Genomic DNA, 12,293 nt, shown 5'->3' with positions numbered 1-12,293 from the left:
CAGCAATACACAAACAAAACGCTGTTTATTTATTTCCATGTCTTCCACATGGATCTTTAACGTGTTGAGGATAATGTATTTTTACCTGTTGGGTTAGCTTTAGCTCAGTCTGTTAGCATGATGGAAGCCATGGATTACATATTCAAGACTTTTTTAAAGAGCTGGAAACAGAGAGCAGGACTAGTACCAACAGGACTGGTGAGGGTTGAAAGCCGGTTTATGAGAGATAATTGCAGACCGGCATGCCAGTCTCGACTACGGCTGTTTTTTATCAGTTGTGAGCTACTCTGAGTTTACAGCTAAATACTAGCTTCATTTCCTGACCTTTACAAGTGAGCAGAAAGAGAATACACGAAGAGATGGACTGAGAGGATGCTGGATAAACAGTCAGCCTCAGTTTATAGACTAGTGGGAGTGTGTTTTCTCAGTGTGTGTGTGTGTGTGTGTGTGTGTGTGTGTGTGTAGCTTCATTCATAGATTGAGGCCTACGGAGAACACAAAGCCTCTTCTGTCCGACCTGCTGGGAGTGTGTGTGTTGTCAGGTTAGTTGGACTTGTGAGGACTTGTGAGGACTCGTGACCTCCTGCTATTCTTATGAGGACACTTTGGAGGTCCTTACTTTGACTGTAGGGTCATTGGTTCAGGATACATTAAAATCTGGGGTTATGTTAGTTAGATTAAGGGTTAAATTAAAATTATTATAATAATCCTCAAGGATTTCAGTGTTAATTTAGTCAACAAAATATTTAAATTCATGACTTTTACTTGTAACAGACTATTTTCAAATTGTCGTTTTAGTATTTTTACTCATGGAAAAGTTCCAAACGCTTCTTCACTGTTCATAGATATAGGAAGCAGCTTTAGCCGTAATGCAGTTTTACAGGAGAGATCTTATGTCTGCTCTCTGATCTCTGTTTGTTGAGGGAACCCTCCATCTACCTGCTCGTTATCTGCCTCGTTAAACACACTGCAAACAGACTGTGATTTAAAGCTCCACTGTTTGACTGACTCCAGCTGTAAATACCTTTAATAAAGTGGATGTTATCAACCAGAGGCGAGGGGCGTAGGTTTGCTTTGAGAAGTCATAAAACTATTTTTAGTTCTCTTTATGTACCTGATATGTACGTTAATGTTCTACTTCACGCTCTGGGTGTCTCTATATTATGTCAATAGTGGTATTCAGTATCCATTACTGAAGTGAAAGTACTCATAGCAAAATACAGAAGTGTAAAAAGTCCAAGTCTTAAAGCAGTTAAAGTAATGGATAAAATAATAAAATTTATAAAATATATATATAGAATTTTTATAAATTAAGAAATGCTTAACATCTCTAAGCCACAAATATATAGATGGAGCAAAACATGTTATTTAAGTATAAACACAGAAGTATTATTAGCAAAATGTACTTCAAGTATCAAAACTTTTAGTTATCAGAAGTAAAAGTACTTGTAGTGTACTTCTTCCTCACAATGTCTGCCCTGATGTCTTGTAAAACACATAATAAATCCTGCATTAACCTGTCAAATGATCATTTCCTCGAAAGGTTAAGTATAAATCTAGTCAGAAATTCAAGCTTATTTCTCTGAGCAGTGAGTGATAATTGAAAGTTGAACACATCAACATCTTTATCAACTCAGATCTTGTTTCATCTCGACTCTGGTGGCTGAACAACAAGAGAACATTTTGTTCAGAGAGTAAGAAAATCAGCCTGAGTGGGTTTAATTTACCTCATCGACCATGAGGGAGCGCTGTGGGAGCCGCATCACGTCACACTGAGGACGGACAGACTTAACTGTAAAGTAAAACCAGGGGTGCCAAGTTAAATGTGTGTTTCAGTCATCGGACACCAACTTTTAGCTCCTCAGTTACATAGAGACTGAGGAGCTCACCAGGTTTCAGTGCTCCTCTTTCACCTCTCACCCTCTTCCAACATTATCTTCTCTCTCTATACAGGCGTATGGAGTCCCAAAGTGTTCAATGTTAAACAAATATCTATGAAATAATTACATGAATACATTGTTTGAAAAAAACACTAACTGGAGAAATAATTTCAGAAAATATTTTAAAATGTTATTTGGAAATGGGACATTTTTATTTCAAAGTGCCCTTCATTATGCCACTTTTCATGGCAGTGATCACCGCTTTGGTATTACTGTGGTATTGAGTAATTCTTCCAGGTCACTTGTACAACTAGCTTTTACTCTTTTGTAGTATTTCATTCATAGAAGGTTTCTTTCATCAAACTCTGGGAAAAGTAGAAACATGATCCCGAAGTTTCCTGAATTTATGAGATAAAAGAGGATCTACAAGAGGGTTACAATATGAAACACTGTCATTTTAACAATTTTATGCAACTTTGCTTTAATGGTGCTCTCAAATAAACTATTATTATTGCTCCACCTCAGTGTATGAGTGTCTGAAGGCCACTTTAATCTCAGTTTGTGAATCTCAACGCCACCTGCTGGCTGCCAGCTGCCACTGCTGCAGATTTTTACCTTAGTCATCTCACTGAACAAAGAAAAATCAAAGGTCTCCTAGATAAGAGAAGGATGACATGTCTGTGATCAGGATAATCAAAATGGGCACATAGTAATGGTCACAAAGAAATGTACACCTAAATAAAGTTAAATGTGTGCTTTTTCATTGTTCTACTTTTGTGCAATGTGTGACTTTAGTTTAATTATTGATTAAAGCATTTTTCCCCCTACACTACAATAATAATATGTGGACCCGGACTTTTCTTTAGTGCTGACCAGGGATGTGGAAATAGGTCTGGCTATGCGAGAGTAGTCTGGTTACAACACAAACACAATCATTTTATGTCTTAAAACTTCACCACATAAACATTCAAATGTATTGAAAGGTCCATGGATTTAATAATTGAGTGTAAGAGACTCTGAAATTAACGATGAAAGAAAATTCTTTTGTCTAAAACACAGAATCTTAAAGAGCCATTTGAGCTTTTACACAACAGCTACCAGAACTTAAGTGTTTAAAACAAGTTTTTAAGGTTTTCTGCCACAAACAGAATAATTAACAGCTGATGTTTTACACTTTGTAGGGTTTTGCTTTCTGTGATTATTCTACATCTCATGTTCAGATTTCACAGGAAGACGTGCTCCATGAGCCGGGCTCCATCCAGGTCCGGGGACATGATTCTGGTCCCGCTTTGTTCCAGCAGAATGGACAGGACGGCCCGGCTCAGGTCAGCCCGGTTCAGCTCAGAGCACAGAGAGGCCACGTCAGTCCAAACGTCCACTGAAGAGCTGCTGTCCTGCAAGATCACCTCCTCCAAAACCCCTGAGAGGACCGAGACACACAGCAAGTCACTCCTGGTCAGGTGTTAGTTTTTTTTACATGAATGATCAGTTTGAGGATTCATCTTTCCTGATCTGTGGTGACTACATTTTGAAAAAAGACGTTATGTTCTAACCATGTTCAGGACCCTATTTCAGTGAAACTATGTGCAAAACGTACAAACACACCAGGGATGTGCTAGTGTCATCATGGCAAAAAATATCAGCACTCTCACAATAATCATTAGACTTCCCTGTATTATGATGATCAGAACTGAAATCTAGCTAAATTACTCATATTTCATGGAATATGCCTAAAAAATGTTGAAAAAGGACATTTGTTAAAGCACAGAACACATAAATGGGCTGTGGCAGATTTATATTGGGCTCTTACAAGCTATTAGCCCTGGTGGGAAGAGGGCTATAAATACCCATAACTGTGCAATGTCACGACAGCTGTTCTGTTGGAGAACCTCACTGATTTCTGCTGCGTTGTTAAAATCTAACGAGTGGTGGAAAAGGCAATCAATATGCAAGTTGTTTAACTGTGTGTCGACTTCCACTTATGGCTCATTGTGGGAGTGGAATTGAGGCTTATGGTGGGTCTTCCAGTTACAGAATAATTTAAATTCATGAAACAGAATGAAAAAAATCAAACACAATTTCATTTGCACTGCAGCAGCATTTGTTGATGTACAGGAAATGACCAAACAGGCCCAAACACACTGAGCAAAAAAACTGCATAAGAGCTGTGTTTGTGTAACTGCTGGCTTTGTGCCAGCTGACAGTCTGCGTTTACCTCGTCCTTTGCTGACAAAGCTGTCCAGGAGCTGCAGAGCGAGCTGCTGCTGCTGAGGGTCAGCCAGCAGAGTGGAACAGGCCACGCCCACCGACAAGATGGCCGCTCGGCCCTGCTGAGGCGTGGTCATCAGCTGGAGGAGGGAGAGGCTGGGCGAGTGACACAGAACCCACATACAGTCCTCTGAGAGAGAGAGAGAGAAAGAGAGAGATACATACAATGATTATTGTATGAGTTTTGCAAGAAAACACACATTTGTCTTTCTTAACTTGTGAGGACCGTGTTTGACGTATAGTGACGATGAAAATGTCAGAATCGGCTGTTGATGATGTTTTCCATTATTTAATAATATTATATTAATGGAGATACAACTGTGTAATGCAGACACCAGATGTATTATTCACATTTAAAAATGGGTTTGGCCCGAAAAGAAAAATTATTAAATTATTCCAACCTGATAGGGTGCCATGACAGGGGAGAATACTGTTTCATCTTGGATTTTGAATTTGTTTTCCAGTCCAGAAAAGTGTAAGTGTCCATCAACCATTATTGAACCACAACGGTGCAGTTTGGCTCTAAATATTTAGTTTGTCCGTCTTTCTTTGGACCCTCTGCAGTCTACTCAGTGGTAATACAACTGGTTGAACCTTTGCACAGAGTTTTGTTCTCCATGAACAACTCCCTCATACAAAATAACATCTATTAGTAAAAAGGACCTTCCTACAGACTTAATGCATGAAAGACTATTTAAAAATATCAAGTAGTCCTCTCAGCCATCTGACAGTAACAAATCAAACTCTGGTTGGAGATTTTCCCAGCTCCTCCACCTCCCTTTTAATCTAATCTGAACCTTGATACCAAATATTTAGCAATCAAACAGTCTTTTAAAATAGTGATGACCGGCCAAAATGTCCTCACAATGCAGGAATGTCGTCACCACAGAGGTAAAACAGGTAAAACAAATACACACATTCACACACACACACACACACACACACACACACACACACACACACACACACACACACACACACACACACACACACACACACACACACACACACACACACACACACACACACACACACACACACACACACACACACACACACACACACACACACAGACAGACAGACCAGCTGTGAGGTCCTGGCAGTGGTTCATGAACTCGGCGGCGCTGTGGATGAAGCCTCTCCTGCACATGCTCAGTGCGGTCTTCCTGTCCAGCCTGCAGGCCTTGTAGACGGTGGTGGCCAACGCCAGACACACGTCAGCCACGCCGGGTTTCTTCTGAGCATGCTCAGTCAGGATGTCGCCCATATCCTCAGAGAAGGTCAGTCTGCGAGGATAAAGACTGTTAGGAGCCGAGCAGCAGTAGTAGATCTTAAAAAACACATGTTGTTTTTTACTTGTTGTTGTTGACAGCGTGGGTGATCAGCTGCGTGGCTCCTTGCTGCAGGGAACAGTGGACGAGCTGCAGGGAGAGAGCAGCCGACAGCTTCTCACCGGCCGGGGCGGTCACCAGTAAGGCCTGGAGGAAGAGGAAGAGAGGGGGGAGAGAGCCCAGGGGCCTCTTCACACCTGGGAGAGAGGAAGGTGGACAGGAAGACGTGTTTTAAAAACAAACATGAAGCAATAAACAGAAACAAACTTTGTCTTGTTAAGCTCACGGAGGTCTGGAGACAATCTGTTTTATTGGCAGTGAGTTAGAAAAAGAACATCCGTTATTGGTTGGTTAGATATAAGTTCTTTAACGATATCACCACACTGTGTTTTTATACCTGACAATTTCTCCAGACATCTGTGAGCAACAAATAACAGCAAAAAAAATCAAAGTAATATAATATTAATATGGACAATTGTTTAAAAAAGTGGGGTTGTCTTGTGTACAATGACAACATAATGACGTGTTCACAGCAGATAGCAGAACATATTTTTGAATAGAGGAAGTACCAGAGTGACACTGGATCTGACCTACAGAGAGTGTGACATTATGGATTGTTTTGCCTTATTGTTGGATCATGAGACCGTTTATAGTCTGTCTTTTAGAGTTAATCACCCTTAAAGTGTAAACCAGTTTAACATGCAGTAGGGGAGTTCCTTAAGGACTTGTGTGATGTGTTTGCTGCCATTAAGTAAATAAATTCTTGACAAGTGAAAAAGAGGCTGAAGCCACATCTCTTCTGCAGAAACCGAACAAATTATTTGCCAAGAATTAAGAAAACCATAGACAACCTGCACAGATGTGGAGTTTATGATCTGCTTTAATGGTGTTATCTCATGTTTCACTTTTTGGCTTCATGGCAGAAAGACTAACAGTATCGTAGAGAAATGCACCTAAAGGTAGTCTTTTTTGCATCTTCAAAATGTCTGTCCAACAAATACTTCCAAGAACTAAGGAACCAGAGGAACTACACTTAAATCTGGTTGTACAGTTCAACTAACGGTAAGAAAGATTGTTTAAATGGTGGACATAAAAAAAAACTTAAACGGTGAAGCTGGTAGTCTGAGTGTGTGAGAGAGAGACATCTGCAGGGTAAAGGACAGACGACCAGGGAGAAAATGCGACCAAATCCGCACTGAAAATACGATACAATTATGGAACATTCAACTTCTTGGTTATTATTAATCACATAGTTGTTTCCCACCTTTAAACATCTCCATGGTGTCGAGGTTCCTCAGGACTCCTCGAGGAGATCTAGCAGCGAGGAGAGCAGCTTCCTCGTACTGAGCCGAATCGAAGAGCTCAATGAACCTAGTGGAGAAAGAAAGATGAATCAGAGAGCCTACAGAGCTGAGAAAAACTGACCAAGACTTGTTTGTGAACGCAGCACCTGTTCAGGTAATCTGACAGGAGTTTAGACTCGTCGACTCCGGTCGGCTCTTCATGCTCGAACAGTTTGGTGTCGATGCTTTGGCCTTCATCCTCTGTCACTGCAGGATGAGTGGGAAGATTAAAGGTGTGTGAATATAAAATAAATTGAATGTGACACCTTCACTTTAGCTAAGATATTTTATTCATAAACATTTTGATTATTACATGCTGGAATATCAAGGCAGGTTTTGATAATTATGATCAATGTTGCAAAAAGAACTTTTGTGTTTGTTAAGACGATCGATTTCACTGGGAGTTGGAACTTAATGAAATGATACCTGAAGCAGCAGAGAAAACAATATGTAGATAAATGCACATATCAATTTCTTGATCAAATGTGACAGAAATTGATATTTGTTTTAACTTGCTTTATTTATTCACCTTTGTATAACGTTTCCTATTTTCTCTTTTATTTTCTTATCGTTTTTTGTTAACTTTTAAATGTATCTATTTATTTTTGTTTTAAATGTATTTTCAAATGTATTTATTCATTTTTAAATTAATTCATTTATGTATTCATTTATAATTTTCCTTTTGCATTTCCACCCAATTTATTTCAAACTTATTAATGTCTGTATTATAATTTATTTTTTTAATTTACGCATTTCTTGTTCATTATGCAAATGATGGGCTGTGATCATCGACTACACATGCCTTGCTCCCATATAAAACCCATGAATATGAATCCCAAAGTCTTTAGTTTGTTTGCAGCAGTGTCTCACCGCCAGTCTGTCTGATGTTCTCCAGTGTGGAACCCAAGAGTTCCTCCAGAGGAACCTGCTGCTTCTCTTCCGCCCAGCTGGACAGACAGTCAGAAACTAATCTCAGACGCTTATATCTGAAGACAGACAGAAAAAAACCCAGAACATCATGATCACACATTTGGAGAATATCGACGACAGCTGCTCACGTGTCTCCCTCTGTTGGTATAAATCTGTGATTGTTGTAAATGTGGTAAGTTGATGTCTTATACAGCTACGTTTGTTTTCCAGCTGCTTCGGTTTCATTTAAATGTGAGCCACTTTACAGGACTCTTACAGGACTTTCAGTTGGTTGTTCTGGGTGCTCAGCTGGTCTCTGTGGTCCTTGGCGTTCTGCAGCTCGGCGTCCAGCTCAGCTTGGACCTCCAGAGAGACGCAGTGACTCTTCCTGTCCAGTAGAGCAGCTCTCTGGGATTCAAGATGCTTCAGGTGTTTGTCCAGAGCGTCTGGATCCTTGGATTCAGCTACCGTCAAACCTGGGAGACGAGACGGGTGTGAGGTTGAAACACAGATGTTTTACCAAAGATGATACAGTGTGAGACCTGCCTGCTTGGCAGATTATGTAATGGGCCTCTGGCCTGCTTGCCCATGGTTACTAACGATAAGTAAATAAAAGAGAAAATAGGAAACTTTAAACAAAGGTGAATAAATAAAGCATTAAAACAAATATCAATTTTTGTCACATTTGATCAAGAAATTGATATGTGCATTTATCTACATATTGTTTTGCCCATGGTTACTGGCCTCTGGTTACTAACATGTAAAAGGCATCCCATGTCTCCTACAAAACATCCAGATTGACACTGCGTCAACATTAAGCAGTCAAATCCTTAACAGCAACAAGGTTTTGGGGATAAAAGGGTCATTTTAGTTTGGACGGAGGGCTGAAACAGAGAGGAAAAAGATGTCTTTACAGATTTAACTGGCTTATTGTGAACGTATTCGGGAAAAGATGCAAAACAACTCTTTCAAAGCGTCTCTTCTTTTGTTTTGTGTCTTTTTGTAGTAGTTTTGAATATCTCAGTCATCATTTTGTGTCTTTTTGTAGTTCTACAGTGATAAATCAATTTAGCACTGAGGAACCGGAAAGGTACATTACACTTTATTCTAAGTAACCAGAGTATTAGAATCAGTAGTACCAGGTATCCATGTGCTCCGCTCAAGAGATGATTTCTGTCTCTTCATCTCCTCTTGAAGTTCTGCTGTTTCCCTTTTAGTTAAACAGATTCTGGAAGGAGTCAAAGAGAGTAAGGTAGTCAGAAAATGGATGGCAAGTTTCATTTAAAACCTCACTAAAATCCCTCAAACAAACTGGAAATTAAATGATACCAATGAACCCTAAAGCCCATGAAAAGGGGGGTTTCAAGTTTTCCTCAATAACTAAGGACTATGGATGCCACTGGAAATGTTCCACTGGAAATTACGATCTCAGTAATATTGCAGTTTATATACCAAAGCTTTTGTGTTCATGTAGGACCTCATCGTGGATGAAAATGTCCTCCAAACAAAGCACATAACACACACCTCTCCCTCAGGTGGGCGGCTCGTCTCTGGCAGGTTATTAGGGATTTTGGGTGTGACGTTAAGGCCCCCAGCGTCCACCGAGCCATCTTGGCCTCCTCCTCCCTCCTCTGCAGCTCCCGGATTACATCATCATACTCCGACTTTATGGTCAGCAGAAGTCTCTTATAGGTCGTTGCTCGTCCAATCACCTGTTGGAAACAAGACGAGGAAGAGAAATAACAAAAAGAGAGACCGATCAGAGTTGAAAACACATTGATCTAGTATCAGCACGTAGTTATGTCAGAGTGTAGAAAATACTCACAGGTTTCAAGTAAAACTACTGTATTCAAAACTTTATTTAAGCAAAAGTTAAAAAAATATACGCATCAAAATAGAGTATCAGGTAAAGGTATACTATGCAGAATGGCCCTGTACAGAATAATAATTGAATTGAATTATAATTATTGTTGCATTAATGTGTTCATCACTTTAATGTTGTGGCTGGTAAAGGTGGAGCTCATTTTAATTACTTTATATACTGCTATTAGTGTACTTTATTTTCTACTAATATTCTGAAACTCAAAAGTAACTGAATAAGTCTGATAAATGTTTATTTTTCTCTAACATGATGTGGAGTAGGACCATTAAGTGTAAAAAAACAAACAAACATTTGAGTAAAGAACAAGTAGCTCCTCCTGCTACTGCATTGTATCAAAAGTTACGCAGGATGACTAATTCCAAAGTTTATTGATTTTTAACTGCATTTAGTAGTGTTGTTACTTCAGTAAAATTAGTAATACCATAGAATAAAAATACTCTGTTAAATCCTACATTTCAAATCTTACATAAAGTAAGAAGTACAATCCATAATGTAGTGGAGTTGGAGTATAAAGTTACACAAAATGTCAAGCTTAAATTTAAGAAAAGAGTCATCATTTAGGGAGACAAGGCATATATATACACTCACCTAAAACATTAGATATAATCATGCTGACCACTTTAAAAAATACAGATTCCTCGTGGTATTTATCACATATTACAGTGGAAATATACTCAGTTAACAGTCAAATTATGAGCAAAATATAGTTAATATATAGTTACCAAAAGAAAAAGTACTCATCATGCAGAATGGATTATTTCAAAATGATATGCAACTAATATTAGATTATAATAATTAATTAATGTGTTCATCACTTTAATGGTGCAGCTGGAAAAGATAAAGCTCTTTTTTATTACTTTATATAATGCTGGGTGGTTTGATCTAACATAATATGTCATAATGTATTATATTATATTATTATTATTATTATTATTATTATATATTATGTATTTTTATTATTATTATTATATGTTATATTATTTATTATATTATTATTATTATTATTATTATATGTATTATATATGATTTTTCATGTTATATTATTATTATATATTATATATATTATATTATTATTATTATTATATGTATTATATATGATTTTTTATTTATATTATTATTTATTATTATTATATATATATTATATATTATTATTATATATTATATATGATTTTTTATGTTATATTATTATTATTATTATTATATATATTATATATTATTATTTTATGTATTATATATTATGATTATTATATATATATTTTTTTTATATATTATTATTATATTATATATATTATTATATTATTATTATTATATATATTATATATGTTTTATTATTATTATTATTTTTATTTATATTATTATTATTATATATTATATTATATATTATTATTATTATTATTATTATATTATTATTATATATGATTTTTTATGTTATATTATTATTATATATATTATATTATTATTATTTATTATTATTATATATTATTATTATTATTATATATTATTATTATTATTATATGATTTTTATATATTATATTATTATTATTATTATTATATGTATTATATATGATTTTTATGTTATATTATTATTATTATATGTATTATATATGATTTTTTATATTATATTACTATATTATTATATATTATATATTATTATTATTTTATTTTTTACTAATAACCTGATTCTAAACAGTGGTTAAAGCTAAAGTAAACACTATAATATCAGTATAATGAACAGTACCTTGCTGAACACGTGGCGGTAGAGGACGTACCGGAGCCGGTCCGGTCGGTCCTCCGGACACCGGAGACACCGCTTCTCTTGTTCAATGAACTCCTGCAGAGACGAGAAAAACCTCCCATCGTCCTCACAGGTCACAATGTCCGGTGTTGAGCTCACTGCGTCTGTGCTGAGAGACGTCAGTGGCTCAGACATTGTTGTTTTATTTAACACGTGGTTTTGTTTTTGTTTTTTCAAACTCAGGTATTTTACCTGTGATTTACTTTTTATTTTATTTTTTGTTAATTTTTTTAATTTCCTTTTTTTAAACATGCCCCAATATGCATTTAACTTAAATAACGATAGAGTTGACAAAAAAATAAGATAAAAAATAACTTTGTGTTATTTTATGCAGATAAATGTTTTTACTACATGCAACTTTGTAAAGTTGCGCTAAATATTTTTTACGACACAACTTTGCGTTGCTATGGTTACCGTTAAAGTTTACTCGGGAAATTATGTATTTTTTTGTTTTTATTTTTTTTTCCTTTTTAAACATGCCCCAATATGCATTTAACTTAAATAACGATAGAGTTGACAAAAAATATTTTAAACATGCCCCAATATGCATTTAACTTAAATAACGATAGTTGACAAAAAAATAATAATAAATCATCCAGAATATAAAATATTTGCAGATCATTTGGATCCAGCGTTACTACTCAACTTTGTGTTGCGCTTCGACCGCGTTGCTATGGTTACCGTTAAAGTTTACCTGGGAAATTATGTTTTTTTAATTTATTTTTTATTTATAGGTCGGTTTCCTTTTTTTAAAAAAATGTAATAAAATTATGCAAACATATTTAAGCCAACATTATTACGGGTTCGTTTGAAATAGCTCACAAAATAAAAAACAAACAAATATGTGTTGATATTGTCGATCAGGCACCTAACTTTGAGTTACTA

General features: G+C 36.2%; 1 protein-coding gene across 1 annotated transcript; it reads right to left on the bottom strand.

Annotated features, from left to right (window-relative positions):
* Window positions 1–2,872: 2,872 nt before the first annotated feature.
* Window positions 2,873–11,543, bottom strand: LOC129092706 (clathrin heavy chain linker domain-containing protein 1-like). Its single transcript, XM_054600725.1, has 11 exons — window positions 11,352–11,543; window positions 9,256–9,443; window positions 8,871–8,959; window positions 8,009–8,207; window positions 7,693–7,808; window positions 6,930–7,029; window positions 6,744–6,850; window positions 5,505–5,676; window positions 5,232–5,434; window positions 4,096–4,278; window positions 2,873–3,300 (listed from the first exon to the last, which is right to left on the bottom strand). The coding sequence occupies exons 1-11, from the start codon at window positions 11,541–11,543 to the stop codon at window positions 3,104–3,106; spliced, it is 1,746 nt and encodes a 581-aa protein (XP_054456700.1). The 3' UTR covers window positions 2,873–3,103.
* Between the last annotated feature and the right edge of the window lie 750 nt (window positions 11,544–12,293).

This window comes from Anoplopoma fimbria, chromosome 6 (genome assembly GCF_027596085.1).
Source record: "Anoplopoma fimbria isolate UVic2021 breed Golden Eagle Sablefish chromosome 6, Afim_UVic_2022, whole genome shotgun sequence".
Taxonomy (NCBI): Eukaryota; Metazoa; Chordata; class Actinopteri; order Perciformes; family Anoplopomatidae; genus Anoplopoma; species Anoplopoma fimbria.
Note: the sequence above shows the minus strand (reverse complement) of the source record. Positions and strands in the feature narration are given on the sequence as shown.

Coding starts and splice junctions, on each gene's coding strand:
- LOC129092706 (XM_054600725.1), bottom strand. CDS start 11,543: ATGTCTGAGCCACTGACGTCTCTCAGCACAGACGCAGTGAGCTCAACA. Junction 8,208..8,870: donor GCGGAGCACATGGATACCTG/GTACTACTGATT, acceptor CTCGTCTCCCAG/GTTTGACGGTAGCTGAATCC. Junction 7,809..8,008: donor AACAACCAACTGAAAGTCCT/GTAAGAGTCCTG, acceptor GTCTGTCTTCAG/ATATAAGCGTCTGAGATTAG.